Here is a 23,874-nt window from a genome sequence, read left to right as displayed (position 1 = left end):
TTTATACAGTGTGAGCAACAATGATTGAAGCGTGCGTCATCACCGCTTGTTCCTATTAATATCAAAACTACCTTCTTTGTATGAAGTTGTATACGAAAATGACGTTCTGCGCTGTCACAGTGACGTGCGTCTATTCGTATTTCGTATCTTGTATCAAATCAGCATATGCTATGAGCGGCACATTGCCAATTTAGCTGAAGCGGCACGCTTCAATCTTTGTTGCTCACTCTATATAGGGTGTTACATTTAAAAAATACCAATTTTGCGTCAAATTTCAGAAACGGTCGTACAAATTTTTTTTGACTCCGCCACTAGATTCTACGTCAAGATATCTAAACCAAACAGCTTCTACCTTTTTTCTTTCTTACATGGGTAGTATGATAACATCCCACTCAAAAAAATTGTTATTTTTTGTTTATTAGTTCAAATTCGGATTTTGAATAATTACAGCAACAAATTTCGATTTTTTCCAGGCAATATTTTGAGAATATCGATTATTTTGAAACTTTATGGAAATCTTGGAAAAGTGTAGGATATTTTGAAAACGTGGAAATGTCTAAAGATGAAAATGCGCTCGGTATACAACAAAAGAAAAGTGGATTATACCTTGATTCCTAATCAGATCACTTTGTAAATGAGGTCTATATACCGAGATATTTGCACAGAGAAATGTTTTGCAATTTTTTTGAGAATGTCTAGTGTTTTGGAAATGTTCGATTCCAATTACCAGTCGATTGATTATTATTCAATTGATGCGTAAATCTTCCAAAATATTCCAAAAAGCTTACCATACATTTCCTTATCTAGATATTTTAAAAGTTTTTAAATTGGAGTAATTGGATCATTCGATATTTCCAAAAAATGTCTCTCATTTTGCCATCAATTTCTAAACATTTTAAGACATTCACGTTACCAAAAGATTTCCTAAACATTTAAAAACCACTTACACATTTGCATTTCTAAGTCTCTTCCGAGGTCTCGTTTAAACGTTTCCAAAATATCCTACAGATTTTCCAAAACTAAAACACGAGCTAAAACGTATCCGAAACTCGAAAATTATTTCAAGAACTGTGGAGGTAGTAAAATGCATTATTTATGTGAAAACCTTGTAATAATTTATAATAAAAATGTATAAAAAATATTATAAACGGAAACGGCAGAAATTAAAAAAAATGCCCTTACTATGTTGGTTGTGTGTAGCACAAGGGATTTAGTATGGGCTTTACTTTCGAGATTCTTCTGTTCGTCACTGCGAGTAACTATGATATACTTACATCGGTGGAACTTTTTTCTAGAAAATAACACAAAATTCCTACTTTTCATTTGTAAATTTTGTTGCATTCTTTATGTATATCTACTTAAATCCAATTTTGGAAAACAGTATGTGGCGGGTTTAAGAAATGTTGAGGAATCTTTCCAAAAATTAATCCTTGTACCGAAAGGAACCGATCTTTACTGAAAGTAATTGATTCTGTACACGATTTAAATATACCTAGTGTTCTCTTTACCACGCGCACATATTTCAGAATGGTAATTTTTTAATTGAAATGGAAACGTGCTTTATACGTACACAGTGCAAGCATATTGAATGTGGGCACCCAGGTGGGCCCCGTTGTACTGAAAGTACCCCCCCCCCCTCCAGTTAATAAAACTTACGTCTTTTCGTGTTTTTCCTTGTGTGTTTTTCAATATTTCGGGGTTGTGTTTAAAAATGAAAAGAATATATTGGAGGATAGGTAACAAATGCAATGAACAAAACACCTCACAAGTAATTCCAATCCTCTTTTTTCTCGTCTTTTTTAATATGAAATAATACTTTGCAACAATTTGATAAATAATTTAGATACATAGGCGATGTGTTTAAAACATTTTTTTGTAGTGATACTAGTCCCCTATGACTAATCGGATTCAAAATTTACTATGAAAAGACCGACGGTAGAGAGGAGGGCTATTTATTTAGGCAGGGAAATTAATGCTGTGTGCAGTATTGATTAATGCCCTTTGGAAATAATAAAAACAGAAGCAGACCGGAACACAATTTAACTATTTAGGTACACTATTTAAAAGTATTAAAAATCGAAAACAATTTCAAAAATTTTAAAAGCATAACAAGGGGACACATTCGTTTTTAAATGAGCAAGTAATAAAAAATAATTTAAATGAAAGTTACTTAAATGTAAAAGTATTTCAAGTTAATGCTAAGTATGACCGGCTCGTGTGGTGCAGTGGAGTTGAAGCTCCTGGGGTACCAAGGGTATCTGGTTCGAATCCAGGTTCGGGCATGGATGTTTGTAAATGTATAATGGGTTGGGTTGGAACTTGGGGGAGCAGCCTTGGCTGAAACCTCCGCCCACTTAAAAATCAAGGGCAAAAATACTTTTCCAACGGATTAATGCATTTGACAATTAGAACCACCAGTTTTAGAAAGTATGTAAAAATTTAAAACTTTTCCTACGCTTTGAACAAGAATGGTTGTAGCTTTGAAGGAGGTGAAAATAGAACCAACCGAATGCTACTAAACCTACCCAATGCCTAATCTGCCCTAATCTTTAAGTTGTAGAACCAAATGGGTGCGAATCCCACTTAATAATTTTACATTGCTCAGCAGAAAAATATTGCAAAAATCTCGAAAAAAATATTTTAAAAAACCCAATATCATATCGGATGCTGTTACTTGTGATGGAGGGTAACGTATTATCAATATGAACATTTGAAATTGTCTACCCACACAGTAAGTTCAAAAGATCAACGTGATGGCTTCTCACGGTACCATTTCAAAAGAAATCGATTTTGATTATTAATTCATGAATGTGGATAAATAAATTTTAAAAATTCAAATATAATGGCTGCGTTTATACCAAACTACTTTTACAGTTTTACATAGATTTCAATTTTTTTTACTTTAAAAAGTTGTTCGGTTCCAGTTTCACCATTAACACTTACTAAGTAGGTAAATTCCAATTGCTTCATTAACCGGCACGTTTTGAGTGTGGGCACAAACAATTTTTTTTGACAATTCACTTTTGGGACCCATTGGTAATCTTGTTTGTGTTTTGCAGATAACACTTTACAAGCATTTCATCATAAATTTGTACTGAATCTGATCAAAAATTTGAAGAAATACATGAATACATGAAAGGGTCATCTGGAAAATTTCTCTAAGAATCTTAATCTTAAGCATAAGCTTACACGTGCAACGCTTCAAATTTTTATCTAATCTGAGTGTACAAAGATAAACCGTGTAATCGACGAAAAAAAACTATTTTGATGACTGTGTAATTTAGTGATATACACAACCCTTGAATTATATACGCCCAGTCGATTTTACTGACCAGTTTGGTAATAACGAAAGCAAACGGATAAACTGTACAAATTTCGGTACTTTTTACTGCTACAAAAAAACTAATGTTGTTCGGCCATGTCACCTTTTTCAGCGTGTATTTCGATAAACACCTCAACTAAATAAAGAACAACCTTCCGACTACGCATGGTTACATCTATTTCAAAATTTAATTTCAAGGTACGCGCTTAAAAAAGTAGAAAACATAAAAATTTTCGTATAAATAGCACAAGGAGCTTGCGAGGAAGCCTTTAAAAAACTTAGGCGATAATTTAAATAACAGTTGGTTAGTGTATGTCACTTTTTACAATTGTAACAGTTGCACATTGAGAAAAGGGATCTCGCCCGAAATTCTATTTTTAGTTTTTGATCGTTTATTCCTCGTTTTTGAAGAATTTTAACAATTAACTTAAGTAGGTAGTTTAAAAGCAATACAAATGAAATTAAGAGTTTTCCTAAGAATTTTACTACTGAAGGCTAAACGTGTAATTGTTTTTTTCGGGATTTCATTAATAAGGAAGCGCGATAAACTAAAACAAAGCATGTTAATTTTCCATAGCGGACAACATATTTTGTTGAATTGATTAACTGAAAGGCGGGAACATTGTTGCCATGCAACCGAAAGGAATAACAATTGGCAGTGGGGCCCAAAATCCACTCAAAATGCAAGGTAGGAAAACCACGGCGGCGCGCTTGTGTTATTTTAATCCTTGAGTTATTATATAGATTACAAATGTTGTTCTTGCGAGACAACTGACCTTTTATAATCAAAACGGCGACTTTACCTTGAGGTGATCCCTCAAGCATGAGATGACCGTGATGGAATATGAATTTGTAAAAAAATGGCACCTGTGACTTTTTTTTGACTTTGATCTAAACGCAAACCTGTATTTACGGGTAGTGCTTCGTTTCTAACCATAAATTCTAATAACAAGTTCTACATTTTCACCTGACATGCCAAAGTCCTAAATTGAGCACCTTCAGTCCGGGCAGCTTCATAATTCTCTCCATTCCGACCGTTGTAATTTTGGTGCATCCGTATAGGTCTATACATTGTAATCGAGAAAGGGCCTCGGCGATATTTGTCAAGCCTTTGTCGGTTACCCTGTAACACTGTCCGATATTTAAAGTTTCTAAATCGTGTAACGTTTTTGAAATTCGATAGAGTCCCTCGTCCGAAATCTGACACGCACTTAAAGATAACGATCTAAGGTTAAACAGTCCCTGCGAAATGTGTACTAAGGCTTGGTCCCCAATTTTTTCACAGAACGAAACGTCCAACGAGGTGATTTGCGAGCCACCTTCAGTCAAATACGCCATGCCTATATCCGATATATTGTCGCAAGACCGTAAATTGAGTTCGCGTAAAGAATTCATTTTCGCTAAGTATTTCAAACCACTATCCGTTATGCTAACGCAGAAACTTAAATTAATAGATTTAAGGGAAGTCAAACCGATCGACACGTGTTTGAGTGCCTCGTCCGACAACCTCTGGCAGTCCTGCAGGCCGAGATACTCCAACATTTGATTTCCACCGGAGGCATCTTGATTATATCCACTGATATGGCCGATTCCTTGGTCACTAACATGCCAGCACGATCGTAAATTCAGCCTCTTAAGCCTTTTTAATCCCCAGGCTATGAGAACCAAACCGGTATTGGTAATATTACAGCAGCCCCCCAACTCCAAAACTTCCAAGTTTTTTAAGTACTGGGCGATTCGGCTCAACGAGTTATCAGTTACCTGTTTGCAGAGAGAAAGATTGAGATTTGTAAGAGAAAGAGCTTCGCTCGTGAAGGCGTGCGTGATTCCGATGTCCGCAACGTTGTAACATCCGCTCAAGTTGAGGGACTCGAGATTCGGTATGCCCTGGATGACGTCCCGAAGGGACCGCCGGAAGGACAGCACCTGCACCTTGCGTATCCCTCTCTTGACTAGGGACGCGAACAGTGAGGGATTCGCGCGACGTAAATGCAGCTTGGCTTCGACTCCTCGCCAGACGGACTTGTGGTAGGATGCATCTCTCCAACTGCTACAAACCTGGGCCACTCTACCCTTGTCTCTAACGTCTAAGTAGGAAAAGATCAGTGCTAGTATTTCGGGGTAAAGCGCGGAAATGTGAGTTTGGCCCGGATGCAAGTCCAGCTCCTCGTGCTGCTCAACTTCTCTCTGCAACCTGTGCAGTTCCAAGACGGGATGTTGAAGTTGAGGCTGGTGCAGTCGCTGATAGGGCTGGTATCTGCATGGATTGTGAAGTTGCTGCTGCTGCCTGTGCCTAAGAATCGCGGCCGTCGACAGCAAAGGAACGGGAAGTTCAGTATAAAGAATCTGCGTCGGATCCTCCATCATAGTTGAAACCACTATCACTCACATTACGTACTGTTCACACGACCACTTGTACTAACCCACCCTCACGCAGCTCGTTTCGAACTAGCGTGCAACAAATTTTGAGTTCAACTCGAAACTAGAATTTCTACCTCTCTTTCGCTATTGGTCCAAGCTGGAAGCACGTGACAGCAAACGCTCGTATCGATTCGGTTACTCGCGGCGGCATTTTTAAGTTTTGGAAGGCTAACTAAACCCCCACCGCTTTTTAGGTGGTGGTTTGAACTAGTGGGGAATTCTGGAACTCCTACACTTTTTTTTCTACGCAAGAAAAATTTGGGTTATGGGACTAGCGACCACTATAAAATACTTCGGCCGAACTATACAATTGCATTTTGGCCGCTCGAAAATTTCTACAAGAAATGTTCGGCGATATTTTTTAGTTGGTTGAAAAGATATTTGTTTTTACTTTGTTTTTCAAACATAAACCTTTTCACAAAACAAATACGAGCTGTCGAGGAAGAAGGATAGTTGTACTGGCAGGATGTTGGATAGAAGAGAGTTGGATGAACGCCAAGTACGAGAACGGTTCCCCTTTAATTTTAAAGGCGATGTACAACTAAGGAAAAAGTTGGCGCTTTCAAATTGAGGATATTTTATAAAACTGCTTACTGTCAGCCGTCCTGATAATTTCTCAAAGTATGCTTAGTAGGTCTTACGTTGCCCCAAACCGCAACGGTGCAAATTTTTATTCCAGCTGTTTTACCTACCTGCATATCCCACAAAACTAAAAGGGAGGACGACGGCCCAACCCCGCACGCATTATAATTTATGCATTATTTTTAGTGCAATGTGAGCGTGTTTGTTCAGAATTGAGACAATAAAATGGAAGGAAGTTGCATTACGCTGAAAAGGGAAGTTACAATTTCTTCCCACCATCAACCTAATTTTTAAATTCCGTTCGTTTCAATAAAAAAATACGTCTGGTGAGGTCACGTAAACCATTTAAAAAGTACCAAGATTATACAATCGTCGGTAATTCTTGAAAAATGATTCGTCGACCTACCGTTCAATTAAGCTATGGCGTAATTTCAAACCGAAATCCTACTACCTACCAGTTAAAAGTAACAAGAGCCGTGAAAGTGTACTAGACTGGAGTGCAATTAAATAATGATGTGAGAATTGGAGACACAATTGAATGAAGAAATTTTTTTGTGAAATACGGGTCATTCGGATTGTTTCTATACAATTATCTAACTTTGTGCTGTTTGCTGTGTTTCTAATAGAATTAAACTGGACACAAACTAAACCTAGTTGTCCAGCGACTAGGAGGCTCGATAATTTGTCAACTCAATCGACCGCTTGCGCCAAAATTTGCCATTTCCAAGAAAGAATTTTCATTCAAATTCTTGGGTAACTCGGTACAAGAGTCTGATGGGTCCCGCAGTTTTGAGGAACACTTTTTTTGTGAACCTAATAGTCTCAACGTTTTTCCTTTGAATATTTTCTGTGAGATTGATCTGTCCCATATCTCCAGTTTTAGAACTTACAAAACATTAATGAGCTCTCTGCAGAACTCCACTGCAAAATATCAAGCATTTACCTACTTTAAAATACACAATTCAATTATAATTGCTATTTTTCTTGACAAGTTCCCAAAAGCGTTGCCGTTGCGGAAGATTTTAACGTGCGTTTTAACTTTTAACTTAAACAATTGACCCATCACTAAAATAGTAACTGATATCTTCCAAAGTTTTGGCTTTAATACGAGTAAATTGATCAATGTTCCTACGCGAAAAAAAGTATTTAACCTTTAGGTACACAAATAAAGTCTTCTAAGCATTTAGTAAGTACATAAGTACATTGGATACGTCGTGCATGTCTGATCACTTAGGCATTTCTTTATCGCTAATAATTTCTGCTAAGAAGAAAGAGTACTGAAGGTGAATTTTACTTATGCTCGGGTACCTATAGTTAGGTATGTAATGAAACTTGTCATTTTTTTTGGCTTGATCCCACCTCAAAATTTGAAATGTTTGACAAAAAATTATTAACTATTTGCAAAATGCTTTTCCTGAAAGGATATTAGCAGACGGGATACCCTCTATCAGAAATGTTACGTGGTTTACTGCTACATATTCGAAGCACGGTACAACCCATCTTTGAAACATACAGCAGTAACCCAACCCCTGCGGGGTAAAGTAAAATTGTAGCAAACGGCCTCTGCAACCAATGGATTTTCTATTTTCATCTTTCTATAAGATTAATATCTGTCAAACTAGTTCGATTTGTAAGAAAAACTTGCAATTTTTTTTTCGGGCCTCAAAAAAAGGCAGTGTATAACCTTCCTTTTTTCACCAATAATCGACTACACCAAAATTTCTCGGGAAAACACTTTTTCTTATTAATTTTGGTGCGTACAATCCAAAACAATTCGTACTTTTTCGATTAGACTTCTCAATTAAAAGTTATAGACGCAAGAAACCAATTTCGAAAGAAAATTCAAAGGGCTGTAACTTTTGAACTAGTAGCCCAATCTTGGAACTGTTTGAAATTATGGATTCTACAGGCCACATTCTATAAGAACATTTTTTTCCGGATCGATCTGAGACAATTTTTTTTTCGGGCTCAAAAAAGGGCAGTGTATTATAACCTTCCTTTTTTTATCAAAAATCGACTACACCAAAATTTCTCGGGAAAACATTTTTTCTTATTAATTTTGGTGCGTAGAATCCAAAACAATTCGTACTTTTTCGATTAGACTTCTCAATCAAAAGTTATAGACAAGAAACCAATTTCGGAAGAAAATTCAAAGGGCTGTAACTTTTCAACTAGTAGCCCAATCTTTTTCATTTGCCGGCGTCAGTATATTGTCAAAATTATGACTTAAATTTTGATTCCAAGTTCTATACCTTTTATCCTAAAGTCAAATATATCTACTATGAAACATTAAAAAATCGTTTACAGGGTATTTTTTGTAGTTACAAAACTTCATATTAAAAAATCTCACTTTTTTTAAATGTAACATCCTTTATATTTTTCTGTCGTCTTTTAGCCCTCCAACAACGTTCAACTTTTGATAACAATGTCCTATACCAATCTTCGTTTTCCTGGTTTTTATATTGTAATCTTAAATAAGTTATACCTATGTAATTTACATACGGCGACCATGCTAAAAAAGGCAATCTTGTCGATGAATTCATTTTTCGAATAATTCATTGAAGTTTAAGAACTGGAGAATCAATTTGATAGTAAAAACAAACAAATATCTTGGTTTTTCGTAGTTTTTATGTTTTACTTATTCTCTAGTTTTTGGACAAATTGCCTTTTTCCTTTTTCGTGTTGCGTTTAATTTTACTTTTGAAAGTTTGGTAGAAATTTTTTGGGTTGTTCTTTTTGGAAATTAATTTCTACTCTGTATAGTTGTTGTTTTTCAAAGACATCAACCTAACTATATAATATTACTACTAATTAATTTACGTAAATAATACCCCAACATTGTGTTGGGGACTATAAAAATGACTTCACAATTACATCAACCCACCAGCTACTCTAATATAGCCAAATCATCCGGATCTTTTAAGCACCCAACAAAACAACAAGCAATCGTGCTCAATGCGATAAATACAATAAAAATTAAAGACTACATATACAGTATTGGCTCCATAATTAACCCATCAAACATAATAGCTGCATCCAGAATTCCAAATAACCAGATCTGCATATACCTTAAAAATGAGAGATGCGTTGACGATCTAATATCAACAACAAAAAGCATTACTATAGATAATAATGTCATAGCAATCCGACGACTAATTTCAACCTCACAAAACTTACAATCTCCAACGTATCACCGATCATTCCAAATGCGGTTCTGGAAAAGAAACTCGTACATCAGTTAACACTAAAATTATCATCCGACACTGTCTTTCTCAAAACCGGCCTAGAAAATCCGCAGTACTCCCACATAATAAGCTTTAGGCGGTACACCTACGTAGACATTGAAACCGCAAAAAACCTACCACCATCCATGATTATAATACACGACGGAGAGAAGCATCGTATTTTCCTCAACGCTGAAAACCAATCATGTGACAGATGTCAACAGACTGGGCATGCAGAAAGTAACTGTAACAAACGCATAAACACCCCTACTGTAGAAATGTCAAGCACTTACTCCGAACCCTCCGCCAATCGCAATATAAGAACCAACCAAATCACCCAATTACCGATAAACAGACGTCACACTATCTTGGACGTTGAACAAAAATCAACTTACACAAATTTAAATACTCTGGTTAATCAAAAAAAGATAACAACGACCACCACAATGCACCCAAGAGAAGACATTGAAATCGACAACACACCCTCAACCACACCATCTTACAAACGAACGATCTCTATCACTACGGATTCCTCAAGCCACTCTATGGATCCACATGTATTTGATACAACCACCCACATCTTTACCCAACCTAACAGCGAATCCCACAAACAAAAAAAGAAGATTAAAAAACGAGAAACGGACCAAGCGAGCCAAATTAGCCCAGAAGGGTTAGACACAGAGCTGGATAAGATCCAAATCTATGTAACAACCCAACATCCTTTAAGTATTATGGAATTTAAAAAATTCACATTAGAAGCTACAAGTTCTCCTGACCCGCTTAACATCTCAAGGCTCTATTCAGACAACACACAGGCACTCAAACAAATGATAACAGAATTGCGTACAAAATTAACTAATAGTAAATGCAAAGGCAAATTTACTCGACTTCTAACTAAAATAAATAAACAATTAAAACAAGAACAATTGGAAATCAATGGAACCTCACACCTTGACAAAGACCAAGAAATTTCCCACATCGACTCCTCTGAGTCCGAATTTTATTAATTGCTCCGATGTCTACTACGATAATACAATGGAATCTCAACGGTTAGGTACTTCACACGACTAGAACACTACAAACTCTTATTATATGAAACCAAACCGGAAATAATTTGCCTGCAAGAAACCAGGTTTCCCGTGGCATACAAACTTCACATAAACAATTTTTCATGTTTTCAAAAAAAACAGACCCCATCAAAACATAGCTGGAGGAGGAGTTGCGATAATTGTGCAAGATAAAATTCATACGAGAGAAGTCCCACTCCATACGAACTTACAAGCCTTAGCGGTCACAGTATTCACCCCAAAGAAAATCACAATTTGTAACGTGTACATACCAAAAGACCAAAGCTTTGAAGAAGAAGACCTTAATAACCTAATCTCTCAACTACCCCAGCCTTTTCTACTACTAGGAGATTTCAACAGTTACTACATGCTCTGGGGATCAAATTTTACCGACAGCAGAGGCAGGAAAATTGAAAATTTTATAATTACCAATCCAATAAACCTCGTAAATACTAACGAACCAACCCATTTCAATGCTGGCAGTGGATCCTTCTCCAACATTGACCTAACTTTTTCAACACCAGACGTTTATCCTGACTTGTCATGGGATGTGCTAGACTCACTGTACGATAGCGACCACTTTCCCATCAAAATATGTCTCAATCTCACAGCGCTCCCCAAAACACAACAACCTGCCCCACCACGATGGAAACTTAAGACAGCTAACTGGGAAAAATTCAAGGCACTCACAGAGTCGGAAGTTTCTATCGACCCAAATGGCAGTAACATTGACGAAGCTGTAAGCGAAATAACCAACCTCATACTTACCGCAGCTGATACTTCGATAGGACAAACTAATTGTTTTCAAAACAAATACCGCATACCATGGCTTGATGCCACTTGCAAGGCAGCCATCAGAGAAACTAAAACAGCCTTTAATTACTGGAAAAAACATAAAACCATAGAAAACCTTGTTTTATTCAAACACCTTCGCGCCAAATCACGTAAACTTCTTAAGGACGCAAAAAGAGAATCATGGAAAAGCTTCGTCGCATCCATTAGTACAACTACCTCTGGTAGTGAGGCATGGAATAAAATAAATACACTTCGAGGGAAAAGGTCCCGATTCACAGTCAGTGCTATAACAGATGCAACCAATGAAATCCACACCGACATAACAGAAGTGGTCGACATACTAGCAGACCACTTTCACACCGCCTCGTCTGATGATAATCTAGACCCAGAATTTCGGATTTACAAACGCAAAGTTAAAGAACTACAACACAGTCCTTCTGTTAACCATCCAATCAATTTACCCCTTTCAGAAGAAGAATTCCTTTCAGCGCTACAGACGACAAAAAATTATTCTGCCACAGGACCGGACAATATACCATATATTCTCCTAAAAAACTTACACAAAAATAGTATCAACTACCTTCTAAAAATTTACAACACTATATGGACAGAAAACTGCTTCCCTAAAACCTGGCAAAATGTCATCATAGTGCCAATATTAAAACCTGGAAAAGAACCTACCCAGCCTTCAAGTTACCGGCCGATATCGCTATCCAACACACTATGTAAACTTCTCGAAAAGATGATTAATCGTCGTCTATCTTGGTACTTGGAATCACACAATTTGCTATCCACAGTCCAAGCGGGCTTTAGAAAAAACCACACAACCGTAGATCACCTCATTAATCTGGAATCGGAAATCCACAATACCTTTCTGAATAAAGAGCACATGATAACAGTATTCTTCGATATAGAAAAAGCCTTCGACCTCACTTGGCGCTACCTACCTCTACAAAAATTACAAGAATGGTCTATTACAGGAAATATCTTTAACTTCATAAAAAATTTTCTCAACAACCGCACATTTCAAGTTAAAATCAACGGCACTCTTTCCACCAAAAAAACCCTACAAAATGGAATTCCTCAAGGTTCCCCCATCAGTGTGACAATCTTCTTACTGGCAATTAATGATATAATTACAACGGTGCAGAAACCAGTTAAAGCACTTCTGTACGCCGATGACTTGGCCATCTCTTCTAGAGGCAAAGACCCACATATTGTAAAAACCCATATCCAAAACACTATAAATAAATTAACTGCGTATAATAAAAAGACCGGATTTAAAATAAGTGTAAATAAAACTAAAGTAATTAATTTCACTAAACAAAGAACTAACATACACCCTAACCTATACTTAAACGATATGTCGCTAAATTACTCTAGTGAAGTGAAATTCCTAGGTCTCATATTTGACCACAGACTTACCTGGAAAAGTCATATATCACAACTGAAATCTAAAAGCCTTAAAACGCTGAACCTACTAAAAACCATTGCAAGTCATAAATGGGGGTCAACCACGGAAACTCTACTCCAACTCTATCGCAGCCTAATTCGATCCACTATCGACTACGGATCCATAGTGTACTCCTCTGCTAAACGCTCCAATCTTAAACTACTTGATGTGATTCATCATTCCGCTCTCCGAATTTCCCTGGGAGCCCTGAGAACCACTCCTATACAAAGTTTGTATTGCGAAGCATTCGAACCATCCCTGACATTCAGAAGGAAGTTACTATCTCTGAGGTACTACTTTAAAATTGCGAGCACTACACAGCATGTTACTTACCCAAACGTCTGCAACAACCGATACATTGCGCAATATTCACATAAACCATTCACGCCAGCCCCTTTTCATATCAGAATAAGGAAGCTCCTCCACTCGATACAAATACCTTCAACAGGTGTAAACATATATCCTGCACCAAAGATCGTAACACCCTTCTGGATACGAACACCGCCGATAATCAACACTGACCTTACAAGTGTTTCAAAATCCCATATTGTGCCACTAATTACAAATACTTTTAAAGAACTTCTTACTACACTATTCTCAAACTATACCCCCTACTACACTGATGCATCACAGACGGGAAACGAGAGAACGGGCCTAGCTGTGGTAGGTCCGCACAATACAGTTCGGTACCGACTCCCAGGCGGCGCTTCAGTTTTCACGGGAGAGTTAACAGCTATACTCCTAGCCCTCAAGATGTCCCAAAGTGATGAATCCTCGAAGACTCTCATCATCTCTGATTCTCTCAGCTCTCTCCTGTGCATAGCCAACACCTCTAAAAACAAAAATGTTATTGCACAAGAAATTCAAGAACTGCTTGAAAAAAGAAATCATACAGCAACTCAAACTGCCTTGCTATGGGTTCCATCCCATAGTGGAATACCAGGGAATGAGCGCGCAGACGCCGCTGCCAAGGATGCTACCGTAAACCCAGACATCGAACTCTTGAAACAATTGGAGATGGACCTTAGGAGGACAACGTACCGGGAACTCCTTAGACAGTGGCAAGAGTGCTGGTCTCAGTTAAACCACAAACTCTCCCGAATAAAACCGACCATCCAGAGACCTATTTACCACAATTTCCGACGTCAAGAAGAAGTTAGTCTCTCACGTCTACGAATGGGACACACCCTTCTCACCCATGCACATCTCTTCAGCAAAGAACCACCACCACTATGTCCTCAATGTGCAGTTGACCTCACCGTGGGCCACATTATGTTGGAGTGTCCCACCTACGCTCTCCTCGTCGGTCATTTGGAGTTGCCAACAACCTCCAGGAAGCCCTAAATTCTAATGACTCCGCCACACTTACTGCCACAGTCCAGTACCTTAAAGTGACCGACCTCATCAATAAACTGTAAAAAAATAATAATGTAATCTTTAAGGTGCTAAAAACAAAGGTTGATGTACCTCCAAATAAATCGTCAATAAAAAAAAAAAAAAAAGTCTCTTTTTTGTTTTCTGAATACCCTTTGGCTCCTTGTTTTTGATATATTTTGAAATTATCAAAAGCCTCTTGCGTATTCTCCATTCTCTCCAAATATTTTTTCTTATCTGCTGAGTATTTGTTAGGCCAATTTTCTTTTTGGCTGTTAATTTGGGCATTGAAGTCTCCTAGTAGTATTTTAATGTATTTTTTTATTCAATTTATTAGTTATTTTATCTAGTTCATCCCAAATTATTCAACAATGGATCAGGTCATAATATTTATTTTTAACTTTTAAATATATAATATACGACATCTATTGTTTGAGGAAATGAAATCTATTATATTATTATGGTATTGTTTATTAATAACGAATCCTGTTCCTAGTAAAGGGATATTTTTCATTATAGTTGTCCCTGTTTTTCCTGTCCAAATGGTAAACTGTTCATAATGTAACATTGTAACGGGTAAAGTTGGTAAGGCATAAATCTTCATATTAAACTTGTTAAAAGTTTATGAAGATCTTGAAATTTTCCTAGTGTAAGCATGGTTTTCGAGATCCCTATAATAGACATCATTACCTGGACACAGTGTATTTTTTTTGCTGTTTTTTTCTTTTGACGAGTGTTACAAACTTTGAATGCTTCATTTACACCGTATACGTTATTATTATTATCACCATATGACTCAATTCATATGCGTTGTTACCCATTGTCAATTTTTCGCTGCCAGAAGTTACTATTGGTTGTATTATCTACTGTCTTACATATATTTGTATTTTTGACTTTCTTGAAATTAGTCTATTTGTCAATATTCTATTTAATGCATATGGTGCTTTCCCGCCATTATTCTTGATAGGATTTTCTCATTGTTAACCGGCTTATGTGTGAAGAGCGATTCTCCTCCTTTTTCTACTGTTGCTTCCATGTTTTGATTTTCGTATCATTTATGTATATAGCTATAGCTCCATTTTCTTTGCCGTTTTGTCACCCGGTTTTACGCCCTCGTTAATCGTTTATTGTAATTTTCTCGGATTTCTCATTTCTTATCCTGACTCTTTCACTGTATTTTCTAATGTTCTTATTCCCAACGCCTTGAGTGCTTCATAGCACTTTCCTTCTAATTCTATCGTAGACCTGTTTAAAGTCAATGGAGTTTGCTAGATTTTGTAGCTTTCCGCTTATAGTTCCCTTGGTGTATATTATTTGGTCGATTGTGCTCCTACCTGTACTGAAATTACCCTAGTGCCTTTTTCAACTCTACCTACATACCGCAATATATCGCCAAAATCATGTTTTCTCAAAAATTAAAATGAATGAGGTACTTCTTTTTTACGTCACTGCTAAAACATGTAATTTCTGTTGCCGCTGAAGTAGTATGGAATATGGGCCCCCGCCAAAATTAGAATTTAAATTTAATTTAAACTGAAAGTGCACCAATAAACCTCCGTAAACATGAGTTGGAAAATGTGCTAAAATGATCTTTTGCGCTTTTGTTAAAAAAATGAATAAATGCCATGTGATGAGAAATTAACATTTTTCGATAAAATGGATATTTACAAACATATATACGATTTTCCATACTTTTCGGACACCCTATATACTATAAATGGCTCTTAAAATATTATAATCGGGTAAAGAGTTTTGTTTACGGCTCATTTGAGCGCATAACCAGATGTACCAGGTGGCATAGAGACCAGCTACAATATGCATAGTGGCCGGCCGTCCCGTCCCGTCCCCCTCAATGTATATATTTTTCGATTTACATAAAACGATAGTGGCGCAAGAGTTATTCTGGATGGCAGCGCATATCGAGCGCATTACTTTATCATAATATGGGGGGGGGGGGCGCCATTTTGTGCATTGCAAGCCAGATTTCGCTAGATTGAGTAGGAATTTTCAGGGGAAATGTGGAAGTTTTCGTTAATAGCTTTTATTAATCAACCGAATTCTTTCTGTGCAGCTTTTACCATTTCTGAATAATATGCAATTAGATTCGCATTTTTTTTAAATGTTTGGCGCATTCCCAAGAAGATTGGGTTATTAACCGGTGTCAAGTTAGCCCCCCACTTTTTGATTTTTCAGAATATTATTTTTATTGCAATCGTTTGTTGATATTTGTTAGTTACATTTTGACATTTGATGGTTAATAGTTATTGAATTATTCAAAATTCAAAAATTTGTGCGTATAGTTGCCCCCTGTCCCCCTCCCCCAAGTTTGCAATATTTCATTTTTGTTAGTTGTAATAGTTTGTTGGCCGTTTGTTTGTGTTTGTTCGGTATTCTTTACCGTTTGTTGGTTGATAGCATCTTCAAAATAAATGTTATAAGTTCTGGGCGTGAAGTTAGCCCCCGATAAACGTGAATACGTTTATTGTTTGATCGATATTTAATTATTCAAAAATTCCAAAATTTGGTGTCCATATCGACGTAACGTTAACGTTTTAACTTTCAAACCAAATCCAACCTTTTTATTTAGAAACATATAGGTACCATATTGAACCGTAAGTGTTCAATATATTTCAATTTTGAATAATTCAATAACGATCAACAGAACAAACGTGAAAATGTAACTAACAAACACCAAAAAACGACCAACAAACGATTGCAATAAAAATATTCTGAACATCAAAAAGTGAGGGGCTAATTTGACAAGGGTGGGTTATTATGTTCATCGTTGGGTATCCATTTTCTCTATCTATAACTCGAAATGGGGTGCAATGATAATCCACGTTTAAGAACTCAAAATCTTCCCCATAAAATTCAATTTATTCAAAACATTTGATGTTGAAAAATAAGGCTAAGGCAACATGTTTCGGCTAACAAGCCATCATCATCAGGACTTTGACAAATTTGATACGAAATTTGTCGCCATTTGGTTCGTATCAAATTTGTGCATGACATCACCGGGGGGTGTGGTGGTGTGGAATATCCCACAGTATAGGACGATATTAATAAAACGTTGAATGTTGCTGTATACTTATAATTGTTATTACGTTTTTCTTTAGGTTATCGATTTCAGCACTATCACCTAAAGAAAAACGTAATAACAATTATAAGTATACAGCAACATTCAACGTTTTATTAATGCATCCTTATAATTCTAATAATGGAGCAATTCATCGATAATAGGACGATATTGTTATATTCTTTACCAAAAAGTGTGGTACCCTTCCCACTTACATCATTATTTTTGAAAAGAGTTTTAAGGACTGAACGTTTTGAACCAAAACGCATCAACGGGGGGTATGGAATGCCCCCAGTGCCGAAGGTTCTGTGATGTATCTTTCTTGGGGGGTATTCGCAACCCCCCACACCAGTATTCTCACCATTACACCATAATTTTTGGAAAATGTTTTAAGGGATGAACGTATTCAGGCTGAACATATCACCGAGGGGGTCTGGGGGTATGAGATGCCCCCCTCCCCAGTTTAGGACGATATTATGGTACTTCTAGGGAAATGTACACTGAATCTCTTCTCTTTTTTCACCCAGCGCCCCCTAGGTGCGTAGTACCTACGTCAAAATATTTTAGTACGTTTGTGGTTGCATACTTCATCTATATTTGGCAAAAGAAAATTCTAAATTTTTTTTTCTTATTTACGAGATTTGGGGGCGGTTAGGGGGGGGGGTGTCGAGGGAACTTTTGGTGGGAAGTTAATTCCAAAAAAAACATAAAGTAAGTCTGTTTCCAGAACATTATTTTTGCAAGCTAACGTTTTCATAACGTTCTGTATTGTCTGGACTAAGGTATGTCTACTTTACTACTGCAGTTTAAACAGAAAATTTCGAAATTTTTCCTCATTCGGAAAATTATGGAAAATTCATCAAATGCCAAATGGAACTTGCTTTTTCTGATAATTGTGTGTGTGGTAATAGAACTAGTAAGGAAACTTTGTCTTAAAAATTTAGTATTATAGTGGTTTTTTACTTTTCTCTGGATGAGTATGACATCGTACCTCTTTCTTTATAAACTCTAATTTGGTTATTAGTTACTTAGACATTAATTCAATTAACATTATATACACTAAAGCCTAAATTGATGCATAAATTTTGTTTCAGGCCGAAGCATGACTCCCTTAGTCTTTACTCTGGAGAAGATACAAAGGGAGTTTCCGTTTAAACAATTAGGTAAGTTTTTCCAATTTTACGACTATGAATTTTGCCATCTAATATACATAGCACTTGGTAGAATCTGTTTCGGAACTTTTTTCCAAACAAAATAACTCTTCATTCAACGTTTAACTTTATTTTGAGCACCAGCTGAATTTCGTTTTTCGAAGCAATTAAACACTAAATATTATTCCAGAGAAAAGCCTCTTCATGCCTGTAGGTACAGGATTTTTTAACAAAAAAATGTTTATTATTCAATTTCATGATGTCTTATGCTAACTCAAAATACTGTAAAAATGTCGGTTACCAAGTGTTTATTACCAAAAACACGGATTACTGGAAAAAATTGTTTAATTCAATATCTCATCTCTTCTTCAACTGAAACTGAATAAGGAATTTCGCCTCTAGAAATAAGACAAATAGTTCCGCTGCGAACTCTGATTAAAATTAGGGTTCCTATGAAAACTTATAAAAGAATCTAGTGGATTGTTTATATCTCGTCAAAGCTATTAATTTGAGATATGTATTCGATTTGTCCTTTATAAGTTTTTTTCCCGTGCTTTCGATTTAGTAGGAAGTAATAAACACTAAAAACACATGCAATAATGTGTTAAACTTATTAATAGAATCCTTTTTATGCAGTCATATGCCGGACACTACGTTACTTTTTTTTTTTAATCGAGACATCTGCCTCTAAGATGGTATGCAGAGGAACGACCGGGTTGTCAAAAATTGAATATTTTATTGTTAGCATTAAAATAGTTTCAAGCGATCGAAGGTGTTATTAATGTCAAAGATGGATTGCTTCTTCCCAACTACCAATTATATAATACCATTCTTTATACAGGCAGCAGCTCCTTTTGATTACCGGAGTCGAAGGTGTTATTAACCCGCTCGCTGTTAAATTCACAAATAAGTAATACAGTTAGCTACCGAAAAATTTGAATACCTAATCAAATAATAGACGTTAGTGTAGAAATTACGGGTTTCGGTTTCGATAAGTTTCGTAAATAAATTTAGTGGTAGAAGTCTAAAATATTTCTTTCTGGATGCATTGTACAACAAAGCAAAGGCGTGAATTCGACCATATAAGGGGGTGTTCGAACCCCTGCTGTTTTTACCTGCAGGGTCAGCGACACTGTGGGAAGCGGGGTTGCACCAAGATTGTATAGATAGAATTTATGAGTCGGTTGGTTGCAGCAGGAGTTTTTAGTTTGAAATTTAGAAGCGATACCTGAAAATAAAACTAGTTACAATGACATGACAGGTAATACCCATTAGGTAGATTTTGGTTTAGGAAATACCGTTGAAATCGTCGTTCTTAAGAATAGAATTTTACGATACTGAGCGGACTCCGTTTGTATTTCAAGTTTTTGCTTTGGATATCGTTTTAACCCCCTCCCCCCCTCTGCTCTTTCCAAAACGTCTGACGTTAGCACGGATCTACAAAAGCTCCTCAGTCCTCATACTTTGCGTTACGGCATTGTCGTCTGCTGCGCTTAGGGAAATTAATTTATTGAGAAGAAAGTATTTAAAGAAGATTAGATCATCATCTTCGGAATTATTTGGCAATTGAAGAGCGATTTGTATTCTATGTGTGTCTGTCTCAGATGTAACTGAAACACTATTGATATTTATTGAGCCCTTGAGACACTAGCCGACGACCGTTAGAGGAATGTTTCCAATTCTCGAAAATCTAAATATTAGGCGAAGAATCGCCTAGAGAAAAAATACGGTTTTCTGCTTCAAGCAAGTTTATTCGAAAAGCGTTTTTGGCAGGCGATTTTAAGGGTTGTTATATTTGTTCTGTGCCCAATTTAACCGCCATTAATATGTTTCTTTTTCCTATGCTTAAATAGTATATTGAAAGACAAGTGTTACAATGCGACCTATTGTAATACGACTATCTTGTGGCACGAGTGGCGACGCGAAGCGTAGCCACGAGTGTCCGCAAGATAGAAGTATTACAATAAAGCATTGTAACACGCGTTTTTCATACTATTTTTTCTATTTCGGTGCTTTAATTTAATTAAAAAAATCATTATCAGAAACTATAGGGAACATTAGAACTAACATGTTTTATGTTGGGAACACTTTTTATGCCGTTAAGTTTTAGGTTGCCAGCGTAGTAAGACTGACATTTTGAAGTTCAAACATGGAAGTATTGTACCTACTTGTACTAACTAGTAACTGCCAACTTAAGAGATGGAGATGAGTTACCAAAAAAAACGACTATAATCACTGTCTTTGTACAACTGTTTTCGGCTGAAAACAGTTGTACAAAATCATCATTGTGACACCGAAATAGAAAAAATTAATTCTGAGATTAAAATGTTGAATTGTTTAGGGTTTTTTGATGATGTAGTCCCCAAAGAAACCATTTATACCGCATTGAATTTGGTACCGTCTTCACAAATCGTTTCAAAAACTTTGCAATTGTAATTATAAATTAAAATTGATTTTTGATTTATAATCGAGTTTGACTGATTTGTATCTGATGCGATACAAACAAGTAAAAAAGCTTTTCGCCCTAAAGCGAGTAACTTCAGCGCATTTTACAGGCATTGGTCACTGGTCAGTACTTCCCAAACTGCTATAGCTATGTATTTCTTTACTAGAAGCATTTTTATGGTTAATATGTTAAAGAAATAAGGTGTATAAAGTTGGTCTTGCGCAATATGTGCATGCGCACATTTGATTTTGAGAATATGCGATATGTTTACCTTTAATAGAAACAAAATATATTAATAAATACGAAAAAACCTGCGCGTCAAGGTTTTTCTTGGTTGAAGTGCTTGAGCTAACGGGCGATCAAAAAAGGATTAACGTCGAGTCGCCTCGAGCTAAATATGATCTCTTATGTAAATAAAAATTCCAAACGTGACTCGACAGTAACTCTGTTTTGATCGCATATACTATAAGTTACCGAATGAAAAAAGAACGAACTAAATATCTTGAAAACTATAGACTCCTATAGTTAAGGCCTCGGACCGACGGACGGACGGACGGCGAAAGTGGCCATAGCCTTTCAACATGAGTTGGAAAATGCACTCAAAATCAATCTTCTCCCAACATATTGACTTTTATTGGATTATCAAAGAGGGCAAATTTCTCTTAACAGTATTAACGTATTATACCTAGTGGAATCAAGGGGCCTAACGTAGAATAAGTTTCGAAATTAGTTGTAGACAGGCGGATTAATCGCAGATTAGGACTTTGACTACAATCATTTGTCTGTTTTCCGCCTCCAACACCTTAGGTTTATTGTTTCATTAATATTACTCATATATTATTATTATGCCGTATATAAAGCCAATTAGGCTCACCCCGGCCGTACCTAAAGTCACTAAATATAGAAAGTACCGCATTCCATTGGACTCGTGTGTTAGAGAGAGAACGCATGATTTTTGCCCAAAAATGGCGGAAGTTACCAGATTCTAGTAACTTTAATGTTAGGGATTGTTCCACCTGTTTGGAGATATCTGTATATATTTTTCAATGAATTTGCAAAAGCCACTTATGAGTCATTTTTGTTGTGGCTGTTGCAGTGACATATGAATGGTTAGTTGTTGTGCTTGTGGTTGCTCCAAAACAGAAAAAAATAAAACTTTGGGAATTACATTTCATGTGTAAGTATTGATACCAATATTATTTTTACATAGTACATGTAAATTTACAAATTTTTTATCGGAATGTAGTTTGAGGTTAGTTAAACAAAAGTCATAGGCGGAGTAGACACATGGGGGTTTAGATTGTTTTCGTGTAAAATTCTTTATAATTGTATCCTTCTACAACTGTAAGGTAGGTACGCCACTGGAACAGGAAACTACTGTCCGCCATTTGCAAAAGCCATCGCGGTCGCACGTATATTGTTGATATTCTCCTTCCTGGTATTCTTTATTCATTGATATTTTTATAAAACATGACAGTACTCTGAAGTTAGGTTATAAAAAATGACAGCTATTCAGATTTTATTTGTCAATTTTTTTAAGTTGGCAGCAAATTTGCCTAAAAATGGCGGATGATTGCGGTACTTTCTATATCTAGTGACTTTAGCCGTACCTTTGGTAGAATTAGTGGTCTAAATATCAAATTTTGAGGGGTGATATTACGAGTGAAAACAAAATGAATGCTAGCAATCGAATTTTTCGGTCACTTCCGATTTGAGACGAAGTAGTACTAAATTTCGAAATGTAAATGGCACATATCTTTATACCTGGCACGAGGTTAATAGAAGAAATAATTCAATTTTAGTTCTTGATCTAGGTGGCGGTGAATGGACCAAAATCTTACTTTTATCACATTACTATAAATATTTTATAATTTATTCAATAACAATGATTTTAAAACAATTTTGAAATTCTCAAAATTAGTTTTATACCGTTGTCTATTGTTTCACAATCACTTCCCTGGGTATTTTAAAGCACCGTGTATATATCTTTCAATACAATCGTTTGCTATTCTACGGCTGAACAGAAGAGTTAAATAATTTTTTTTTGTTCGTGTATCGGTGAATAATTAATTATTTTTTTGATGAACCTTGTATAAATTATTGAAAATAACGATCCAATAGAAAAAGTTTTACAAGTGATCAAAAACGCCCATTTTTTCCAACGAATTTCAAAAATTGGTCCTGGATTTTAACGTTCCCTTAGGAGACACAACGCATTAAAAAAAGACTAACTCAGTTTTTTAGAAAAGTTGAAAAAAATTGGCGTTTTTTGATCGTTTGTAAAAATTTTTCTATTCAAAAATTTTATTTTTTCGATAAAGTGACAATAGAAGAGGTCTTGACTTGTGCCACAATTCAAAACTTGACCGCCGCGCCGCCGGCGCGATTTAAATACAATGATGTTACATAAAAAATAAGTAGGTACGTTTCAAATCCTTTCCAAATTTGCAATAAAAATAAAAAATGCAAGTTTGGTATGCCACTGGAATACAGCACGCCCCTGGTGACCAAAAATATTTTAAAAACATGGAGACGGTAATTATGCACAATTTTGTTTTTTCGGTATCTTTTATTGTAAAAGAATTATGATCCGAGGGGTCGTAGATGCCCTTATACACATGTACACAGACTGTTTGCGTAAAATCGAATTAGGGGACTTCCAATTTTACATCATTAAATGAATTTTAATATAAAAATCAGAAGAGCACAAACTTTGTCTCAACCAGCACAAAATTGAGGTCCAAATGATTTATAATTTTACGACATCGTGAAAGTGAAGGGTCATTCTTTATGTACCCATTTTCATCGCCATTTAAATACGCCTAACGATTCCATTGATTGGTTTTTCAAAGTAAAGCTAAAATGAAAGCAAGTTGGCGGTGTTAAAAAAAAGTCTCGTCCTAAGCAACAATGTTGGATAGAGTGCAATTTCCCAACGATCTTGGTGCATGAATGACGATTTT

General features: G+C 36.2%; 1 protein-coding gene across 1 annotated transcript; it reads right to left on the bottom strand.

Moving 5' to 3' along the window:
* Positions 1-644: 644 nt before the first annotated feature.
* On the bottom strand, positions 645-5,760 carry LOC116160233 (F-box/LRR-repeat protein 14). Its single transcript, XM_031473382.1, has one exon. The coding sequence runs from the start codon at positions 5,687-5,689 to the stop codon at positions 4,286-4,288; it is 1,404 nt and encodes a 467-aa protein (XP_031329242.1). The 5' UTR covers positions 5,690-5,760; the 3' UTR covers positions 645-4,285.
* Between the last annotated feature and the right edge of the window lie 18,114 nt (positions 5,761-23,874).

The sequence above is a fragment of the Photinus pyralis genome, unplaced genomic scaffold (genome assembly GCF_008802855.1).
Source record: "Photinus pyralis isolate 1611_PpyrPB1 unplaced genomic scaffold, Ppyr1.3 Ppyr1.4_LG1, whole genome shotgun sequence".
NCBI classification, from domain to species: Eukaryota; Metazoa; Arthropoda; class Insecta; order Coleoptera; family Lampyridae; genus Photinus; species Photinus pyralis.
The sequence above is the reverse complement of the archived record's forward strand: the minus strand, read 5'-3'. Positions and strand labels throughout refer to the sequence as shown.